General features: G+C 38.6%; 1 protein-coding gene across 1 annotated transcript; it reads left to right on the top strand.

Moving 5' to 3' along the window:
* Positions 1-7,050: 7,050 nt before the first annotated feature.
* LOC102828290 (microsomal glutathione S-transferase 1-like) lies at positions 7,051-22,343 on the top strand. The gene is made up of 3 exons (XM_006866023.1): positions 7,051-7,192; positions 10,903-10,997; positions 22,083-22,343. Exons 1-3 carry the CDS (start codon positions 7,067-7,069, stop codon positions 22,327-22,329), a joined length of 468 nt encoding a protein of 155 aa, XP_006866085.1. The 5' UTR covers positions 7,051-7,066; the 3' UTR covers positions 22,330-22,343.
* The last annotated feature ends 233 nt before the right edge of the window (positions 22,344-22,576 follow it).

Raw genomic sequence — 22,576 nt, 5'->3', positions numbered from 1 at the left:
CTCGATGGCACCTAACAACACACAACACAACACAGACTCCAAATTAGCACAATTCAAACAAGGGATCCAGTAGGCTGTAGTCGCTCCGGAAAAGAAAATCAGGCGATTCAGGGGAGGAGCATGCAAAGATCTGAGTTGTGAAAAAAGATCCGGAGTACAAAGTAATCAGGAAATTAACAGAGAGGGGGCGGTGCCTGCGTCCCGCGCAGTGAAGCTCAGAGTGGCCACACTGTTTGCCTCCCCAGGGCTGGCTGCTGCCTTTCTCCTCTTCGGACTCACAGTACGTATGTAGAGTTAAGTTGTAATACAGAGATTGGTTTGTGGAAGATGAAGGGTTTGAGTTGGCTCCACCAGGTTGAAAGTTTTTTTGTTGCTGAACGTTTGTTTGTTTGTTTGTTTGTTTTTTTTAAATCACTTCTGAAAGGGAACTGTGTTCCAATCTTTTAAGTTTCCCTGTTTGTTAAACTTTGGGAATGAAACATGTTTTCATGTTTTAGATATGATTTAATCATTTAAAAATGTAAAGCCAAAATTGAAAGGGTTGTTTGAAACTTCCGGGGAATAAAAGGTATTTGCAAGTTGTAATGATAAACTAAGCCACTGTAGTTTTAATCAATTTAACTTGAGTGGTGCAAAAGCGTTCCGTGCGCCAGCCAAAAAGTTGTAAGTTGGAGTTCACCCAGATTCGCATGGAAAGAAAGGCCATGCGATCTGAAAAATCAGCCACTGAAAACTTTATGAAGCGTATTTCCACTCTGGCACACCCATGGGGTCACCAGGAGTGAATGTACATCAAGGTGCAACTGGTTTGGTTGTTTTGTTTTTCACAACAGGGGTGTAAATCCTGCAGCATCTCGGATTTCATAGACCTGTCAGCATTTTGTACCAACTGAAAGCCAGACTTGCTCCTCTGGCTTCACTTGGCTAGGCAAGAGAAACATTAGTGAGTTTAAAAAATAATGTAATAATAATAAAAACAAACATACAACGCTGATTGTGTAATGAACTGATTTAATATCATCTCTATCAATTCCTGTTGCGCTATAGGATTAGTTCTGAACTGCGAATCACAAAATCCAGGGTTCAAATCTCGGAAACCCTGTGGTGGTGATGCAGATGGCAGTGCAGGACGATATTACAGATGAATGGAGAGCTAACAGTGAACCTCTTTGGGAGACTTCTAGGCTCGACCTGGAGAAGGAAGCCATGTGGAAGGAATAAAGGAACAGGGACCCTTTCTTTGGTTGTTAAACTCTTAGAAATGACTGCACTGGCTAGACTAGGGTGGTGAGGAGAAGGGAACAAGTAAGGCTGCAAGTCTCTGCTTCTTTTGAAACAGCCTGAAGACCTCATGAAAGTTCCATCATTTATTTACTCTCGCTGTTTACTTTCTAAATTAGTACAAACTGGCCTGTAGTCAACCATTGTAAATGACTGGATGGTAAGTGCACCAGCCCCAGGCTGGTAAGAGTCAAGATTTCTCCTGGGCTGGGCATACCAGGCTAGCCACTCCTTTGTGAATGTGGGAGGCATGGTTGTTTTGGAAGTCAGGATGGCGATGGGCTTTGTTGGCCTTTTGTGGAGACCATCTTTGGTAATTTTTTCAAATGGAAAATTGGTCCAAATGTGAACATTATCGCAGAGAAGAATAAGCTTTCAAAGGATTTGTTTGAGTGAAGTTTTTGTTTTGTGTTTTCAAATCCCTAAGGCTGGGAAAGAGAATTGGCACAGGCTCTGAGAACAGCCTCTCCCCTTCCCCCCAGCATTTTCCTTCTGACCCCTGAGCTCTGAAGCCTGCTTTGTGTGAGACTGCAGTCCCCCAAAGCTCATTTTGAAAACACTAGAACTGATCAATTTAAGCTGCAACATGGAATCTTGCTGTTCCTCTTTTGCTCTATCTCAGGTATATCATTCTGTCGGTTTCATAAGTTACAAAATTGCCGAGTCATGGCCTGTGAGATATATGCCCAGATTTTCATAGTGTTTCACAATTATCTGTACAGAGGCCACATCTAGCTGAGAAATAGAGAACTTTGCTCCTTTTGGCAGAGTCTCTGGAAGGGGAGGGGAAGGGTTTCACAATTGAGAGATGAAAAAGACAAACAAAAGCTCCACACAAAGTAGCAATAGGACTTCACATCCGGAAGACCAAAACAATCTAGACTTTTTAGCCTTATTAGTGGGTAGCCCACAGATTAAACAGTTGAGAAACCTGAATTTGGGTCAGATTACTGTCTACCTCTCTTGACTTGTCTCCTTGTATGTAAAAAGTGAAGAAAAATATTATTTGCTCTCACTACCACAGAGTTTTCAAATGAAGTGATAAAGTATGTGGAAACTTTTTGAAAGCTCTAAAATTACATTCTCAGCATTTACAACAGTGCCTAAGTAGAAGCTTATTTTGTTTACCAAATTCTTATGTAGCACTTGGAAACTGCATGGTGCAAATGGCTGCTATCCAAAATGCTGGCAGTTTGGCTCTACCCAGATACGCCTCAGAAAAAAAGCTTGGTGTTCTACTTCCAAAATTAATGGTGCACAGATCTACTCTGACACACCTGGGGTCTCCATGAGTCAGAGTTGACTTGTTGACAACTGTTTATATAGCACTTAAGGCATCCTAGTGCATTCCTGAGAACTTTTCATGTATTTGCTGATTTAATCCTTGCAGGAATCCTGTGAGGCAGACATTACTACTAATCTCTTTTTGCAGGTAAGGTTGCAGAGATCTTACACAGTAGTTCGTAAGTGGCAGAACTGGATACCACGCAGACTGTCCAGTTCTAGAATCTGTTCTGTTGAGCTCTCTGGCCTCATCAAAGGCAGTTCCCTTCATGTTAGGGAACTGAACCTTGGTCTCTGGCTGCACAGGTGAAGATAGTCACCAATGTCAACCAATGAATTAATAGTCAAGTGAACGAAGCACTTTGCAAATATGATTTATCATTTTAATCATTTATTGGTTTTGGCTCATAACATGTTTTCATGTTTTTCTCTTTTCTCTCATGTTTACTTTCCTACCTTATTTCTGTCTCATTCCTAGAATAGTCAAATCACTTAACATTTCACTTTCATAATTATTATTGCTACTATACTGCATCTTCCCTCCTGGTGACCTCCCTGGTTAAAAGCTTTCAGTGATTGTGTATTTGCTTGCATTCTCCAGCCATGATAAGGACTTGAATGTTATGTAACAGGCTCATGGTGACTTATTGACAAATCAGCTTTGGAAGGGAAAAAAAAGTTTGTACTGGCATTGCCCCAATTAATGCTTTAAACGACTCTGATTTCTTAAAGCTTTCCCTTTTATTACTCATTACCCAGCCCTCATGTGTGCTGGGAAGTGGAAGACGTTTTTTAGGAGAGCCAGTTCATGGTCTTAGTAGTGTTGGCCTATTTCCTAAAACCATACACTAGGACAGTTAGCTACATTATTGGTGTTTGAGAAACTTTCTTTGTAAGTGCACTTTCTATGTGTTGTTCACTGTTAAGAAAAAGCCCCTGCATGTCTTTTCTCCCCAATTGCTGCTATCTTTGAAATATTCTTTGCATACCTACAGTTCTGGAAAGCTTTCACATTTTCTCTATACTTTCAAGATCTGTTTTTCCTGAAGGGGGGGAAAAAATCTCTGAACTTTTATTCCATTGCTAAATAAATTTCATTCTGGAGATACTAGTAGAGAGACCTAGAGAGATAGTTTTAGTTTAAAAAATTATTATTAAATAGCAGGACTATGTATTTGATAACATATTCTTGATTACTGTTATTAACATCTGCATTGTGTTTATTCTGATCTCTGTCTAGAGGCATAGGATTTAGAGATCCTTTATTAACCTAACTACTTAATATGAGTTCCTAATGATAGAGGGCAGTGGATTCATGACTCACCCTCTCAATACTTTGAGACAGTGCATATGCAAATACTAACTGAGAAAGGAACATACTTTGCTTCTAAGATTACTGACTGGTGCAGGGGTGGATTAACTTGTTATATGTGTTTTGTTCTCTCTTTTTTATACAACTAGACTATATATTGGGGCACAGTGACTCGATACAAAAAGCACTGGACTACCTGCCAGCTGCTCCAAGGGAGCATGAAGATTTAAAGCCTCAGAAACATTCTGGGTCGCTATGAGTCGGAACCGACTCCGGGGCACTTAACAACAAGACTACATATAGAAAATAAAGGTTTAGTCTGCCTAAATACACAGAGTATATTTTTGCTTGAAGGAACAAAAATAGAGGTTTAATTAAGAAGTTTTGACTTTTTGTCTGCTACACATCCAGTGCAATTGAGTTGATTCCAACTAATAAGTCACCTACAGAACAGGGAGGGGTTTCCAAAGTTATAAATCTTTATGGAAGCAGACTGCTACATCTTTCTCCCATGGAGTGGCTGGTGGGTTTGAACCACTGACATGTCAGTTATCAGCGGAGTGCTTTAGCCACTGTGCCATAAGCATTCATTTTTTTTACCTGCTAAATGGGACTAATAACACCTGCCTTACATAAAGGGAAGATGAACGAAGATAACAAAAGTACCAGCAAAATATTAGCCATTACTCAATGTAGTTGAATCAGAATTAGGCAGTTTGCAGTCTCTTGAAGGAGATAGTGCAAATATGGATAATGCAAATGTGGTTAGTGCAAGGGGTTTGAAGTCAGAGAGACCTGGGTTGGTGTCCTTTGCTCATCATCTGTAAATTGGATATATTTATATAGATTATAATATAGTTATGAGGACTGTGTAACGTAATATATACATAAAGTGCATAGCATAGCTGAGTACCTAACAAAGTTATAAAATCTATATGTGTATGAATTAGTTATAGAATTAACTGTCTATGTATGTGAATTAGTTTTAATCTCAATTAGTAGAAGCATATAGAAAACTGTCTGATCAGCAACAGAGTATAGAATGAAACATAAATTTTTAGATTATTGGTAGATAGATAGAATGATCAGAATTTTTTAGATATCAGTCTGATAAGTTCTCATGGAGGTGAATATTCATAACAGGAAGTGACATCATTTAGAAGAGAGAGCACTTCTCATGAGTGTGAGAAAAGATGTGTGGTTGTAGGAGGAAAAAGTAGAGACCTGATTGCTAAATAATAACTGCCAGATAGGGTTGTTGTTGATAAGTGCTATCGAGTCGATTCTGACCCATAGTGACCCTGTATAGGGTTTCCAAGGAGCAGCTGGTGAGCTTGAACCGCCGACCTTGCAGTTCAAACAGCTTTGTAGTCTGGCGCATTAACCCACAGCGCCACACCAGGACTCCGCCAGATAGTGTGGGGAGTTTAAGTCTTACCCTGAATTCCTGCCCACTTTCATTTAACTATCACCGTTAAGGCCTTAGCGTGCCTCCTGAGCACGTTTCCAATTATCCTTCCAACTTCAGATTCAGAAAGTTAACATATAATTTATTCCCAGTAGTTTAATAAAAACATTTTTAAGGTTGCCATTGAGTCAGTTTGACTGAGGCCACCCCTTGTGTTCAGGCATACAAAGTGTATTCCAAGGGTTTTCAATGGCTGTGGTGTTTCAGAAATACATCATCAGGTCTTTATTCCAAGGCGTGTTTGGGTGGAGTAGAACCGCCAACTTTTCTGTTACTGGCCTAGTGCTTAATTGTGTGTGCTACCAGGGACTCCTGATAGCTTTTTAAAATTGTTGTTAAGTGCTGTGGAGTTGGTTTCAACCCATAACAACCCTGTATAGGGTTTCTGAGGTTGTAAGTCTTTGCGGGGGGAGTAGGAAGCCTCATCTTTCTCCCATGGAGCAGCTGGTGGGCTCAAACTGCTGACCTTGTAGTTTGCAGTCCAGTGCTGATCCTACAGAGCTCCCTCCTGGTAGCTTTTAAAGAAACATAAATAAGGACTGAAAAATAACTTGGAATAAGCTGATCCTCCTTCCTTTACCGTTCTTTCTGTGCCTTACCTTGCATTTGTCAGCCTACTACTTTGATGTTTCTATTTATCTTGCTTCTTCTTCACCTGTGTTGCTATTAATGATGATTATACCAGTAAAATAAAGTTCATCTTGTTTTTCATAGACCAGGCACTGTCCTAAACATATTTCATTGGTTATCTCAGTTAGACCCGGACAACAACCCATTCATTAAAAGCTATTACTATTACCATTTTTTAGATGAAGAAATTTAGTCTTGCACAGGTGAAATCCCTCAATCATTGTTAGACAAATTGTGAGATTTGAATTTAAAACCCTGAAGGTTGAAATCTTGAAGATAACTGAAGTAACAAAAAGCAATAGAACTTTTTCTACAGCAGAACGCAGGCATTCCTTATATAGTATCAATGCTACCACTAAGTGAAGTACATAGCGTGATGCTATTGAAGAGATCAATCAATCCGTGACATCTGGTCTTAGATGTTCAACTTTTTGTCCTGTTGTTGTTAAGTGCCACTGAGTCGGTTCTGCCTGTATAGGCTTTCTGAGGCTATAGATCCTTGTGGGAGTAGAAAGACTCTTCTTTCTCTTATAGTAGTGCCTGGTGGGCTTGAACCAGTGACCTTGCGCTTTGCAGTCCAGTAGTAATCCTGCTGAGTGACTGTACTGTCACTCTTTCTTATCCTGATGCAAAAAGAAGATTTCAGTTTATTGTTAGAGCATCTATTTATTTTTGCTTGTATCGTCCTCTACTTTTTCATTATTTTTTATTGTTGTTGTTAAGTGCTACTGTCAAATTGGTTCCAACTTGGCGATCCAATATAGGTTTTCCAAGGAACTGCTGGTAGGTTTGAATCCCTGGCCTTGCGGTTTGCAGTCAAGTGCTTATATTAGAATGCTACACCGTGACTCCTTTCCATTAGTGCTTCGTTAGATGTCGTAATTCTGATTATTTTGAAATTTTCAACACTAAGTTATTATTCTTTCCCCTGCTAATAGCCCAAGATGTTTTAAAGAACATATGGTTAATGCTGCAATATAAACATGCCAACTGACCATTGAAAACTTACTTTGGGTATCCATGTTTCTTCTCCAGATTTTCCCCATTTCATCTAAAATTTTTTCTTAAGATTCCAGACCAAAATTGAAAAAATGACTAACCTCAACCAACTAACCAAGAATGAAGTATTCATGGCCTTTGCCTCCTATACGACAATCCTTATTTCAAAAATGATGTTTATGAGCATGGCAACTGCATTCTATAGAGTGACAAGAAAGGTAAGAAATTTGGAGGTAATATTTTCTTGCAGAAGTTGAAATTCTGGAAAACAATTTTCTTAATTGACATTTTTAGAATTGTTGTTTGTAAAGCCCATAGTACATTGTTTAATACAACGAAATGTATAATCCTGTGGTACAGATGGATCTGGTATATTTATGGAACGGTTGCTAGTAATTTTTTTCTTTCCATGTGGTTTTTACCTTTGTCATACAGCTTAGTAACAGAGATCTTTGGGTTATCATAATTTCAAGGAAACTGATTTTAGAGTCAATTTTAGAAATTAGAGTTAGAAAATAATTATTTTTAAAAACAGCTGGTGTTTTCATTTCCCTTTCAAGTCAATGAAGAGTATATGACTCTGGGGACAAAAAAAAAAAAAAATCAGCAAGAATTTAAGTTCTTATTTCCACAGCTTCTTATGATTGGGGCAAACCATGTGAATTCTGTACACTCCTTTTTAAAAAGACATAATTTATATTTGTTGTTGAAATTTTACACAGCAGAACGTACATGTACAATTCAGTGACATTGATTACATTCTTCAAGTTGTGCAACCTTACTTTCCATTCATACATATAAACTCACTAGCCCTTTGAGTTTCTGTTGTCAATCTTGATTCCCATATAGTTTCACAAAAGGTATGCTCAAGGTAGACATTTGTTACCAAGTAAGTTAAAGACAACCTGTTTAAAGACAACTTTGGTTATTTTTGGCTCAAAGTTTAAAGATTATCTCAGGACAGCAGTTTTGGGGAATCATCCTGTCTCAGTGATTTCAGAAAATCTGGATTCCATTAGAATCTGAAATTCTGTTCCACATTTTTCTCCCTTTTGATTTGGATATTCACTAATGGAGCCCAGCACCACTAAGTAGACACTACTATTTCTAACCACTATTATAAGAATGATTGTTTTTAAAATTGGAGAAATGGCAAAAGGGCTAGAAAGATTTTGAAATAAGGTTCTGTATTCAAACAGGGTTTATGGCATAGTGAGGAGTAGAGCAAAGTTAGACGATTTTTATGATGCAATCTTGAGCCTGTATAGCAACTTCTCTTGCTTGGAAATCACCTGTCTTCAGTTTTTGTCCTTTAGAGCATGCAGTACACCTGTAGAAAATAACTAGGGCTGTTGTTATTAGGTGCCATTGAGTCATAGCTACCCCATGTACAACAGAACGAAACACTGCACATTCCTGTGCCAACCTCACAATCATTATTACACGTGAGTCCACTGCTGCTGTCACTGTGTGAATCCATCTCGTTTGGGGTCTCCCTCTTTTTCACTGACCGTCCACTTTACCAAGCATGATGTCCATCTCCAGGGACTGGTTGCTCCTGATAATTTGTCCAAAGTATGAGAGACGAAGTCTGATCATCTTGGTTTCTAAAGAGCATTCTGGTTGTACTTCTTCCAAAGCAGATTTGCTTGTTCTGGTAGTCCATGGTACCTTTAAAATTCTTTTCCAACACCATAACTCAAGTGCGTCAAATCTTCTACGGTCTTCCTTATTCATTGTCTAACTTTCATATGAATACGAGGTTATTGAAAATAGCATGATGTGGGTCAGACACACTTTAGTCCTCCAACTGACACTTTGCTCTTCAACACTTTAAAAAGGTCTTGTGCAGCATATTTGCCTAATGTAATACAGTGTTGGATTTCTTGACTGCTGCTTCCATGAGTGTTGATGGTGGACCTATGGAATAAGACTTTAGGGAAGATCACAGTCTTCCTTTCCTTGGTGGGTGGTGGTTGTGTGCCATGGAGTCGGTTCCAACTCATAGCGACCCTGCATAGAGTTTCCAAGGCTGTAAATCTTGATAGGAGCAGAAAGTCTCATCTTTCTCCCATGGAACAGCTGGCAGATTCAAACTGTTGACCTTGAGGTTAACAGTCCAACTTGTAACCACTATGCTACGCTACCAGAGCCAGAGCTTCCCCCAAATATTTGCATTCTATTGGCGCCTGTGATGGTGGTGTGCTATGGAATCATTTCCCAAATGAGCTTGCATAGTATTTCTGAGGTTATAAATCTTTACAGGAACAGAAAGCCTCATCTTTCTCCCATGGAACGGCTGGTAGTTTCGAACTACTGATCTTGAGGTTAGCAGCCTGACTCGTAACCACCATGCTACCAGGGCTCCTAATGGTACACATACTCACATGTAAATTTCTTGTGGAATTGACTCTTAGTGGAGCAATATGCTGTAGCAGCCAGCTCCAAAATGGCCGTCAGCCATGAGGTCCACACTACACTTGAGAAACATACTGGTGCCAAAGAACAGGAATATATCTCTGGTTATAAAGAAAATAGAAGGGAATTCAAGTTTTGGAGTGCCCGTGATGTTTGCGTGATACTCTTTATATGTGGTAGTTCATTGAATCATTTTATAAAATCTTTACCAACATCCTGCCAGATGAGGTTTATTCTGTTCTATTTTGCAAATGAAAAATCTAAAACTAAGAGAAGTTAAGTAACTTTTCTAGGGTCATACCAGTAAAAGGGGAGATTCAAATCCAGATTTGTTTGAATCCAAGTCTCCTGCACTCTCTGTTGCAGTGCATTTTATTTTTATATTCAGAATGTATTAGCTGAACTAGTGTGTGCCAGGACTATACTTAGGTGCCAGTCAGGACCTGATATTAGATCACACCCTGTCCATCAGTTCTTCTCAACATCTTTATTTGCATTAAATGCTCATATACATGAGCACTTCCATAAAGTAGATTCCAACTCATAGTGACCCTGTAGAGGGTGTTTGAGGCTGTAAATCTTTATGGGAGCAGAAGGCCTCATGTTTCTCCCTTGGGACAGCTGGTGGGTGTGAACTGCCAATTTTGTGGTTAGCAGTCCAGTGCTCCTCCTACGGTGCCACTAGGGCTTCTTAACGTTAAGAACGTGTTGTAATATTTATAACATTTTCAAACTTCATGTTTTTCTTTATTATAAATTATTAAGCAGTTGCTTGCTGTAGGATCAGTGCTAGACTGTGAACTACAAGGTCAGCAGTTCAAACCCACCAGCTGCTCCTTGGAAACCCTATAAACGATCTCTAGGAGTCAGAACAGACTTGATGGCATTTAACAGCAATAACAACAGAACATACTTAAATTATTTGTAAATTGCATATTTCAGATTTCAAAGGATGGGAAAATAATTTTGAACAGTGTAATAATTACAGGAAGGACTTAATAAACATATGCTCTAGAAAAACACATACTTGTTATTTATAGGAATACAGTTCTGCTTGAGTTTCGGGGTATTAGTCAACTTCAGGTTTTAGCCAGTTGGGGGAGCCAGAGGTCTACATACTAACAAAGTACAAAATACTCTTCCTACCCAACCCCCCCCTTTTATTCTCTTCACCTGTTCTGTATTGCCCTTGACAAGTGAACTTGTTACTTTCAGGTGAATCAATCAGTTGATACACTTGTGGGAAGTTATGTTGATTATCTCTATGAAAAAGTTGCTAGTTCATCATTAGGATAATCAACAGCCAATAGAATTACACCCTTCTTCCAATTTTGCCTCTATTATACTATTTTTATACTTTGGTTTTTACTTAAGTTTTACTTTGATTCTTTTATTTTCATTGTTAGTAAACAAAACTCCTGTGGACTGTGATTTATTTTCATTAAAATGTAAGTAACTCATCATGTAGGATAGCCCCATGTTAGTAACTCTTTCTTGGTATTTGGAATAGGTTTTTGCAAACCCAGAAGACTGTTCACAGTTTGGCAAAGGAGAAAATGCTAAGAAGTATCTTCGGACAGATGACAGAGTGGAACGTGTACGAAGGTAAACCCACCGTCTCCTGTTATCATTTACTTTTGCAAGAATTTTGGTGAGGACATCAGGGTTTTGAAGATGAAGTCTTGTTACCTATTCTTTAGAAAAATTGCGGATATTATAGGGATTTGGAAGTCTCTAAATATCACTGCAATTGCACATATTGCCAATTTTGCAATACCTTTGTATTCTCATTGTGTTGTTGTTAAGTGCTGTCGAGTGTGTTCTGAGTTTTAGAGATCCTGTATAGAATTTCTGAGTCTATAAATCTTTGCAGGAACAGAAAGCCTCATCTTTCTCCCAAGAGGTAGCTGACAGGTTCAAAACCCTGACCTTGTGGTTTGATGTACGTTGCTTATGTGATAGAGCCATTGCATCCCCTGACTTTATATGGTTGCTGTTGGTGGTGGTGGTGTGTCTTCAAGTCAATTCTGACTCATAGTGACCCTGTATAGGGTTTCTGAGACTGCAAATCTTTATGCGAGCAGAAAACCTCATCTTTCTCTTACATAACAGCTGGTGTATTCAAACTGCTGACCTTAGGGATAGCAGCCCAACACATAACCCAATATGCTTCCAGGGATCCTTTGACTTTATATGTTGTTGTCATTGTTAAATGCTGACAAGTGAGTACCGACTCAAAGCGACCTATATAGGGTTTCCAAGGAGCTGCTGGTGAGTTTGAACCTTGAGGTCTGGCGCATTATTTTGCAGCACCACACCAAGACTCTATATAGGAATGCATTAAATTAATGGCGGGCAGGAGATACAACAAGAGAGGTAGCATCTTGCAATGCCATTGTCTTTATGAGATGAGAGACTAATGACTCTTGTAAAGGGTTAGAGAAGTGGATAGCTTTGCATAAAATTCCAAATATGAAAGACACTCTTTGGAAAACAGGGAAATAGATTTCTCTTTCCATTGAAAATATGGTTAATGTTTTGGGAATGCAATGAACAGTGAAAAGCAATAAGCAAGGATACCAACTCCACAGTCTCCAAACAATATAATTAATTTACTTATTTTATAAGTACATTGAAGTCAATTCTGGAGGTATATAGAAAACATGTAAATTGCAAAGCTTTTTTAATATTGAGATTCCATTAACAAATGCATTAGTCAAAATTCTGTACCATTTTCTCATTTAATATTTTCTGATGCTTCTCCAAACTGGTACATATTTCTAGTATAGGTAAAGTTACATAAAAATAAAGGATCAGTGAAGAGTTTTTATAGCCATACTTAGCTTTGTCATGAATAGTTAGAGCTAGAAAATATGAGTATAAAGATTATATTTGGGTTAACATCCTCAATTTAGTGAGTCTGAATAAATAGTGAAATTAGGATTTCTATTTATTACTTCTGTAATTTAGGTAACAGATTTCTGTTGCCTTTTTTTTTTTAAGAAAAGTATATTTTATTTGTTGTTGAGAATTACACAGCATATCATACATAAACCAATCCAACCTTTTCTACATGTACTTTTCTGTGACTTTGATTGTCTTTTCACACTGAGCAGCTAGTCTCATTCCCTTTTTCAAATTCTTCCTCCCCCATTAATATGAACTCACTGCCCTGGTGTGGCGCTGTGGGTTAATGCGCCAGACTGCAAAGCAGTTTGAACTGCAAAGTTGGTGGTTCAAGCTTACCAGCTGCTCCTTGGAAACCCTGTACAGGATCACTATGGATTGGAACTGACGTGACAGCACTTAAAAACAACTGCCCTCTAAATTTGTAGTCTGTTCTTTGAAGTTGCTATTGTCCATTTGATCTCATGTAAAATAGATCTTAATAGAACACAATTCTCAAAGCAGACAGTCTTTACTAGTTAAGCTAAACTATTATTTGGTTGCAAGAAGACTTCAGAGGATATTTTTGGTTTAAGACTTAAAGATTGTTTGGGGGATTCTTCTGCCTCTGTGGCTCTAAAAGATCTGAATTCCATAAGAATTTGAAATTCTTTGTTTTCCTCCTTTTTGATAAAGAGTCCTCTGTAGAATATTTGATCAAAACTGTCAAATAATTATAGCATCTGGTCACCATCCAGCTCTTCATTCTCATGGCAGTGGAGGCATTTGTTCACGGAGACAGTTAGCCACACCTTCCATTCTTCCTCTTTTTCTTCACACTCTGTTGATTCAAGTGAATGGAGACCCAGTTGTCCCTTCAACAGTCACTTGCAAGCTTTTAAGATCTTGGACACTATGCAAAAAACTAGGAAACAGCACAGAAGTAATAAACATAATATTAAGCCAAGTAACGGGCATGTCCCATGAAACCATTCCCCTGTACCACCATGGAGTCCTGGTGTGGTGCTGTGGGTTAATACACTGGACTGCAAGGTCAGTTTGAGTCACAAGGGTGGCAGCTCAACCTTACCAGCTGCTCCTCGGAAACCCTAAACAGGGTTGCTATGAGTTGGATCTGACTCAACAGCACTTAACAAACAATAACAACAACAATAATACCTCCATACCAAGAAACCAATTCCTTGAGATGTTTGGTTGTATATTAGCAGCCTTTAGCAGATGCTCTTTTTTTGCTGTAGCAAATATATTACTAACACAGTTTTTGCCAATTCAAAATTCAAATTTTTATAAGTACACTTCAGTAATGGGTGCAATTTTTATAGGTGTACAGTAAGTACATTGATGGACTGAGCAGCATTTACCTTTATCACATGTGAGCTTACCATTACCATAAACTGAAATCAGTGCTCCATCAAAACTAACCCCCAATCCTTACTCCCTCTTGGACCTCGTATCCACTATAAACTTTGTTCCTTATACATTTGCCTATTTTTCTCTTTATAGAAGTGAGAACATACAATATTGATCCTTTTGTGATTGACTTATTTAATGCAGCATGGTAGCTTTATGCTTCATTCATTTGGTAATATCTTTTATTGGCTGAGTAGTATTGTGTTGTATGTGTGTAGCACATTGTGTTTAATCATGCATCATTTGATGGGCTTTTAGGTTATTTCTACATTTTGACTATTGTGAATAATGTTGCAATGAACATTGGAGTACAAAGTTTGTTTTAGTCGTTGCTTTCAGTCTTCTATGTATATTTCTAGCAGTGGGATTGCAGAATCATGATAGTTCTCTAAGGTGAACTTGATCCAGGCATTAGTATTTTCAGTAGCCTTATATGCATGTGAAAGTTAGACAATAAATAGGAAGGCCCTAGAAGAAATTGATGCATTTGAGGTATGGTGTTATGGTGTTGGAGAACAATATTGAAAGTACCATGGACTGCCAGAAGAGCAAGCAAATCTGTTTTGAAAGAAATGTAGCCAGAATGCTCCTTAAAAACAAAGATGGCGAGGCTTTATCTCTCATACTTTGGACAAGTTATCAGTAGGGATCAGTCCCTGCAGAAGGGCAACATGCTTGGTAACGTTGAGGGTTAACGGAAAAGAGGAAGAACCCTAACAAGATGGATTGACCCAGTGGCAGCTACAGTAAGCTCAAGTATAACAACAGTAATGAACAACTGGGAAGTGTTTCTTTTTTTGCATAGGGTCGCCATGAGTTGGAACTGACTCCATGACACCTAAAATCAACAGCATGCTGGTTCTATTTGTTAGTTTTAGTCTTTATTATAAAATTGTATTTGTTGTCCCTTTTTGTATTATCTGTGAATGTCTGATACCTTCTCAAGATTTCTGCAGATTCTATAATGATTTATAGTGTGAGGACTAACTCTGAATCTGGATTCTTGCATTGGTATAGGTTTTTCATAGCCTGTGGTTTATGAACCTGGATGTAGACTCAGCCATTACTCAGGTTAACTACAAATCAGCTAAAAGAGTGTATGGATAAAATAGAATTGACTAAGTTGAGTGGGGATGAGTGCAGAAGGACATACACCATGGCAGCACAACCATTCCTATTTTTACATTGTTGTTGTTGTTAAGTGCCGTCGAGTCAGTTCTGACCCATAGCGACCCTGTACAGAGTTTCCTAGGGTGTAAATCTTTACGGGAATAGAAAGCCTCATCTTTCTCCCACGGAGCGGCTGGTAGTTTCAAACCGCTGACCTTAAGGTTCACAGCCCGATTTGTAACCACTATGCTACCAGAGCTCCTTACATCAGACCTCTGTAATCTTACAGTGCTGTCTCTCATCCCCACTCTGGAAGTTTATACTGTGCCTTCTTTAAGGAAACCAATCATTACACCAGGTTTGCTAACTCTCCTTTAGCCCTATGCCCTCTTCTTCCCTTCCAGGACCCAAATTAAATCCACTTTCCTGTTCATTCATAACAGATTTATCCCACGTTATTCAACAAGTAAGGAGATAGTTTTGTAAGAGGGAGTCTGTGTTAAATATTTAGAAAATAACTTTAGCTTCTGTTCCATTTAGTTTATATACTTGCTAATTTGGGAATCCTGGTGTGGTGTGGTGCTGTAGGATAAGCACTGGACTGGGAACTTCAAGGTTGGCAGTTCAAACCTACCAACTACTACTTGGAAACCCTATACAGGATCCCAGTGAGTCAGAACTGACTCGATGGCATATAACAACACCAACAGCTGAGTAAATCAGGTTTTAGCTTCCACACTAAGCGCTGTTGAGTCAGATCCAACTACTTCCAAAATCATTAGCCAATAAAAATCCTATGGATCACAATGGTCAGATCGCATTGTGCCGGGTGTTGCCGCAAGTTGGGGGCCAACTCAATGGTGGCTATCAACAATTGCATGAATTAGCCAGTCTTGAAGTGGGTTATGCTAAGACTATGAAGGTGAAATAGTTTCAGGACAAAGAAACAATATGAAACTTTTAAATAGTATTAGAGGGAAAATGACAGATGTTATAAGAAAGTATAAACATTAGGAAAGTGGAAAGAAGCTTTGTGAAGTTACCAAAACCACTATAGAGACACTCAGCAGTTTAAAGCTTTGTCTTGTCCATGCTGTCCTTCCATTATAGAACAATCACATACACGATGTGTATCATGACCCAACTCATCCAACTGAGAAGGACTTGAAAGTAATAGCAATACTGAATGGATGACCCAAGACTGACATGTGAAAGCTTTACAAAAGTTATTTAATTTTGGTGTTTATATTAAATTTCTGAACCCATAGGATTGTGCTTTGAGAAGTCCATTTTTTAAGCTAATCCTTTAGAAAGGTAAGCAACAAATGAATTTTAATAAGAACAATTGACCACCGGTTTTGAAAAGGGTCCTTATTCTAGACTAGGTGCAGCAGCTGTGTGCACAGCACCCCCTGGTGAGCAGACACTGTCTTTTCAATGAGGCAAGAGGAGTTTTTAACATTTTTATTAACATTTGTACTTTTGAGATGTATCCTCCCCACTTATTTTTTGGAGACCAAACTAAAAAAATTCCTAATAAAAATCTAATTTTGGAGATGCTTTTCAGAGAAAGAGTTTCTAGAATCATCCATTTCCATTTTTAACTTGGACTTTTTTTTCCTCACTCTTTACTTTGGTGCTAATGCACTGGACTGCAAGTCAGTTTGAACCCCAAGGTCAGCAGTTTATGTCACCAGCAGAGCTCCTCAGAAACCCTATACAGGGTCACTATGGGTGGGAACTGACTCGATGGCACTAAACAACAACTTTAACATGGGGAGGCCTGATACGGTGTTGTAGGATAAGCATTAGACTATTAACCACAAGGTCAGTGGTTACAGCCTACCAGTCACTTCTTGGAAAGCTTATGCAGGGTTGCTATGAGTGAGAATTGACTTGATACTTAACAAACCATAACATTAACATGTAATGTAACAACTGTTATTATAAGTATATTCAAACTGTAGAAACTGAAGTGAAAAATATACTGCTAATATGCAATATTGTATAAATTAATAAATACATAAAAACAAATACAAAATAATGTCTTGATATATCAAGATACATGGCTAATTGAGTCTGGACAGAAGCAAATCACTGGTAGTTGGAAAGCACTTCACATATTTTGTTTTTATTTAACCCAATCTATAACCCAGACTATTTTCTAAAGAGAATCAAAATTACACATATTCAAAAATCAAAATTAAAAGAAAGGAGGAAGATAGTCAGCTACTCCTATTCAGGTAGAACTTTCAATATCACAGTAACACACATGCTATCACAGTATGACAGACAGACAGAATAGAAGTAGCTGACTGTCTTCCTCCTTTCTACTACCTAGCATAAGGAGCTCTGGTAGCATAGTGGTTACAAATCGGGCTGCTAATTTCATGGTCAGCAGTTCGCAACTACCAGCTGTTCCGCGGGAGAAAGATGAGGCTTTCTGCTCCTGTAAAGATTTACAGCCTTGGAAACCCTATGCAGGGTCGCTATGAGTTGGAACCGACTCCACAGCACATAACAACATACCAAATTGGTCAGCTTTCAGTCATTTCAGGAAGTACCATGTGATCAAGAATTGATGGTATTAGAGGAAGAAGTTTAAGCTGCATTGAAGGTACTGAAGAAAACAAGAATTGACTATAAATGGAAATGCTTCAGCAAACTGATAACAGCATTGGAGGTGCTCACTTACCTATTCTAAGAATTTGGGAGACAGCCAGCTGCCTGGCCAATTGACTGGAAGAGATGCATTTCTATGCCCATTCCAAAAAAAGATGATTCAATGGAATACAGAAATTACCAAATAATATGATTAAGAAGTAAAATTTTCCTGAAAATAATTCAGAAACAGTTGCAGTAATATATCATTAGAGAACTTCTAGAAATTCAAGCCGGATTTAGAAAAAGACTTGGAATGAGGGGTATTGTTACTGATGTCAGGTAGATTTTGATTGAAAGTAGGAAATACCAGAAAGATGTTTACCTGTGTTTTATTAACAATGAAAATTCTGGTTAGCATTTGATGAATGGTAATTTTAAAACACTTTATTGTGCTCACGAGGAATCTGTACATAGACCAAGAGGCAGTTGTTTGAACTGAACAAGGGAATACTGCATGTTTTAAAATTAGGAGAGGTATGTACCAGGGTTGTATCTTCACTTTACTTATTCTATCTGTATTTATATCAAATAATCTGAGAAGCTGTACTGTATGGAGAATACAGCTACAGGATTGGAGGATTGCTCATTAACAACCTGTAATATTCAAATGACACAACTTGGCTTACAGAAAGTAAAACTGCCTCCAACTTTCAACCTTCCTTATCAATTCTGATACTAACTATCCTTCCCGTTGTACTCTTTGTTTCAGCTGGGTTCAGTCATTCACTGCAATGGCCATATACAATTTAGACAATACTCATGAAATGGGGGTTTATTAGGGAAGTTAACGGGTTGCAAATTTAGAGTCAGAAATGTTCAGGGCCCAGTTCTACCAGTTAGGGCATCCTCTCCTCACACAGGCTGGCCTATGTCTGGCTCTTGGAACCTTGGACTGGCCTCTGTCCTGCTTGGGCAATGTTACTGAGCTCTGATGTTGTTGTTAAGTGCTGTCGGGTTGGTTCCTACTCATAGCGACCCTGTATAGGGTTTCTGAGGAGTGGCTAGTGAACTTGAATCACCAACCTTGCAATTCAAGCCAAGTGCTTATTCTACAGCACCACACCAGGACTCCATGAGCTCTTTTAGGATTGCTGATCAATGCCCAAAGGATACTCCCTTTGCTATAAACTGTAGCCTGAAGGCACTCAGCCCTAGCTCCATGGTCAGCAAACCTAGCTCCCCAATTAAGTGCCTGGATTACCACGCTCTCCAAATGAGCCTCTTGTCCAAAGGCACTCAGTTTTACTCCATGGCCTGGGAAGCCCACCGGTCATCTGTGCTCTGACTCTTGGTTCTGCTGCTGCCACTCAGGGTAACACATCTCTGTCTCCTGGGTCAAGGAGGTTGAACCTGCAAAGATCTCTTGGTCCATTGGACATATTCCATTCTTGGCTCTTTTTCCTTGATGATAGTGAGAGCTCCTTCTTTGCTGCTTCTGAGAGCTCATTGTATAACCACATTAGAGTTCCAAATTTTTAGAATCACAGTTAACCCTATTAACAGCCACAGCTGAATCATATAATCCTATCACATCTTCCTCCATATTTTCTCATTTAAAAAAAAAAAAAAGTCATTTGGTGGGGAAGTCTTTGTGTGACACTGTAGGGTAAGCACTGGATGGCTAATCCCAAGGTCAGCAGTTCAAAGCCACCAGCCACTCCTAGGACCTATATGGGTCAATAAGAGTTGGAACTGACTCGTCGGCCAAAGCAATGGCTATAGGAGGCATACTGAATAACTCACTGCACGTGTATCCTTGGGTATTTAGGAATATTTCATGAAGAAAGCACCTGTTGGCTATTAGGATTTGGAATGAGAAACATTTGGGAAGAGATCCTGTAAATTTGGAGAAATCTGTGGGTAGTGTTGTATGCTGTGAGGCTGGAGTAGCTAAGACTGAGATAAGAGTCAGGAAAGTCTCCAGTGAAACTATTCACCCCAACCGGATAATTTCTCCAAGGCTTGTAGCAACTGCAGTCCAGGTTTGATTCTGAGATTCAGTTGATCTCATCTACAAGAGTGAGGTGTGACTATAGTATCAAGAGCACAGAGCAAGCCTGGTGGGAAGGGCTGTCTGTCCAAAGGAGAATGAAAAATAGGAACTCAAAACCATGGTGGAGAGGAAGGTATAGACCCAGGTATAGTAGTCACGGAACTCTGGTGGCACAGTGGCATAAGCATCGGGCTGCTTATTACCAGGCCGGCTGCTCTGTGGGAGAAAGATGAGTCCATCTACTCCCATAAAGATTTACAGTCTCAGAAATCCTAAGACACAGTTCTACTTTGCCCTGTAGGCTTGCTATGAGTTGGAATCAACTTGATGCCAGTGGGTGGCAGCAATGACATATAATGGTCGCACATGAAGACTGATACCCACCTAGGAATAGATTTTGATAGCTGTCTAAAAATGGCACTAATATGATTGAAGCTGCGATTCTCAAATGCACTCTGCCCTTTGAGCAGAGGATAAGGTTCCAGTGGTCATGTGATAATGATATTGAACTACTAAAGTGCTCATTGGGAACTGTGGGGTAAGTGTATGCCTAGGGCTGGATCTGAAGAGATGTTAAGTGCCTTCTAATCTAACTCTTAGCAACCCTGCACAGTTATGGAGGCTTTTATTTTAATCTTTCTCCTGCAGAGTGGCTGGTGGGCTCGAGCCACGGCTCTTGTGGTTCACAGTCCCCAGTGTATCATTTGGAACCACAGCATTCCATGCAATAAAAGGCATAAATTAGCTTGGTGTATGAGAATCTGTTGAAATGTGCCTTACTAGGATGGTAAAGACGTATTGTGAGAACCTTTTGAGGACTGAAGAAAAGGAAAAACCATTGAAAAGGAAAGTAAGATAAATGGGTGGAGGCGTCATAAAAAAGAAGCGGTGAGAGTGGGCAAGGAAGCTCTGCTCCAGACTTTCCTTCCTCCCCCTACCACTTGACTTACATTGTCCTTTTCCCCCTTCTATCCTTGATTTTCTTATCTGCTTTAACACTTTTTTATTTCTCAATAGAATGTGTTGCAAAGGGGCATTGTTTCTCACAGAGTTTGATAGTTCCTCCCCCAAATTTACACTTTTCTGTGTCCTTCACAATGTTTGAAGAGAACACTAACATCCTGAAATTTTGAGGTAGAGAGATCTCTGTGGTTCATCCTGCAGGAGAATTCAAAGGACCAAACAAATACATTTGTTGCAGTTTATGAAATGAATGTTTCTTTGGCTGCCCTGTTCTTTCCTCCCAGTAGCCTTGGGTTGGTTATTCCATTAAAGCAAATGCATAGAAATGGTCACACCTTTAGACAATAGACATCTTTGCTTTTATTCATTAGTTCGTTAAACCCTTTGAAATATTTACTCCTCTAGGTTACCAACAACCCATCCAACTGCAATCAAGCTAATTCTGACTCATAGTGATCCTATAAACAGAGTAGGACTGCCCCATAGGATTTCTAAGGCTGTGAATCTTTAGAGAAGTAGACTGCCAGAAGAGCAGCTGATGGGTTAGATGTGTGACTTTTCACTTAGCAGTGAAGCACTTTGACCATTGTGCCACCAGGGATTATTTCATCTGTGTTACTGCCTATTTCACATTCTATGTTGCTATCATTTTTGTCATGTAACCTGAGAGATAATCTTAGGACAATAAGAGAGAAAAAAAGTGGGGAATTAGGGACTGGTGATCACTGAGCAGGCAATAAGCAACCATTAGATTTTTGCTTAAAGAGATGAGAAAGTAACATAAAACAAATATTCTTCATTTTGAAATACGTATCAATAGCTGATAAACTATCAGAAATCTGTTTTTTCTAAATCTGAAGACAACACTGGGACACATCACATTTTGAAATTACGCTTAAAATCTTGAAGTCACTAATAGAAATGTCTTGTATTGTAAATCCTGGCTAGCAAAACTCAGTATACCGTGAATTGAGGAAAATTTGTTTCTAAACTGTGCTTTCTGTCTTGTTCAAGTTGTTGTATACAGATACAATTTAGAAACCATCTTTCTGCCTCTTTAATGCCTATTATTTTTGTGTATACTTTTTACTTTTGCATCATCACTGTTAACTAATCCCTTTTGGAGGCTGAGAACAGATTGTCTAGTTATTGTCTGTTAACTGTATTTTGAGAACATGTTATTCTTGATAATTGATAAATCAGTTCTTGGCAACCTAATGATTTGGGTAAATGGGCAAGCATTCTCCCATTAATCATTTTATAGATCAGCAGATATGAAGGAGGAATTTAGGAAAGATCATAGCCAAAAGGATTTTCTTCTTTGGGGAAGAAAAGTTTTCATAAGAAGAATTGCTATTTTATGAACCTCAAAAAAGAAGTATTTCATCTCTACAACTGAAAAATGACTTTTTTGTTATATGCTGGGATCCATTAAAAATAAAAAAAGAAACAAAAATAATGAGATGTTTTAAATAAAAGTCAAGTGGATAAGGAAACAAAGCAATTTGAGAGTATAAAAGGAATCTTACTTTACAAATTAAAGCTCCAGTAACACTTATATTCAGTTTGGGAGGAGAAGAAAACATAACTATATTTCTACTGATTTTGAAATTAGTATCTAAAATAGTCCTCTTTTCCCACAGAGCCCACCTGAATGACCTTGAAAACATTGTACCATTTATTGGCATTGGACTTCTGTATTCCTTGAGTGATCCCGATCTCTCGACAGCCCTCCTGCACTTCAGACTCTTTGTTGGAGCACGGATCTACCACACAATTGCATATTTGACCCCCCTCCCTCAGCCAAACCGAGGTTTGGCTTTTTTTGTTGGATATGGAACCACATTTTCAATGGCTTATAGGTTGCTGAAAAATAACTTGTACCTATAAGGAGAATTATACAATTATATATCCAGTTCGTTTTTGTTAAGAATTCTGTACTTCCAGTTTATAATGAATACTGTCTTTGGTTTTCGGAGGGAATGAGATTTCAGAATTGAGCAAAACTCATTTTGAATATTAGCATCAACAATAGCCTTCATTCTTGTTTTATATTTGCATTAGAAATTTAGCATAATGAGTCTTAAATCTTTTCTTATTTTTAAAGTACTTTGTAACACATTTTGATTATAATTCA

The sequence above is a fragment of the Chrysochloris asiatica genome, unplaced genomic scaffold, assembly GCF_000296735.1.
Source record: "Chrysochloris asiatica unplaced genomic scaffold, ChrAsi1.0 scaffold00086, whole genome shotgun sequence".
Taxonomy (NCBI): domain Eukaryota; kingdom Metazoa; phylum Chordata; class Mammalia; order Afrosoricida; family Chrysochloridae; genus Chrysochloris; species Chrysochloris asiatica.
This window is presented reverse-complemented; position numbering and strand designations above follow the sequence as displayed.

Bases quoted from the DNA above. Each gene is read 5' to 3' on its own strand.
- LOC102828290 (XM_006866023.1), top strand. From the start codon at position 7,067: ATGACTAACCTCAACCAACTAACCAAGAATGAAGTATTCATGGCCTTT. The intron at 7,193-10,902 runs GTAAGAAATTTG...TATTTGGAATAG, and splicing joins TCTATAGAGTGACAAGAAAG to GTTTTTGCAAACCCAGAAGA. The intron at 10,998-22,082 runs GTAAACCCACCG...CTTTTCCCACAG, and splicing joins AGAGTGGAACGTGTACGAAG to AGCCCACCTGAATGACCTTG.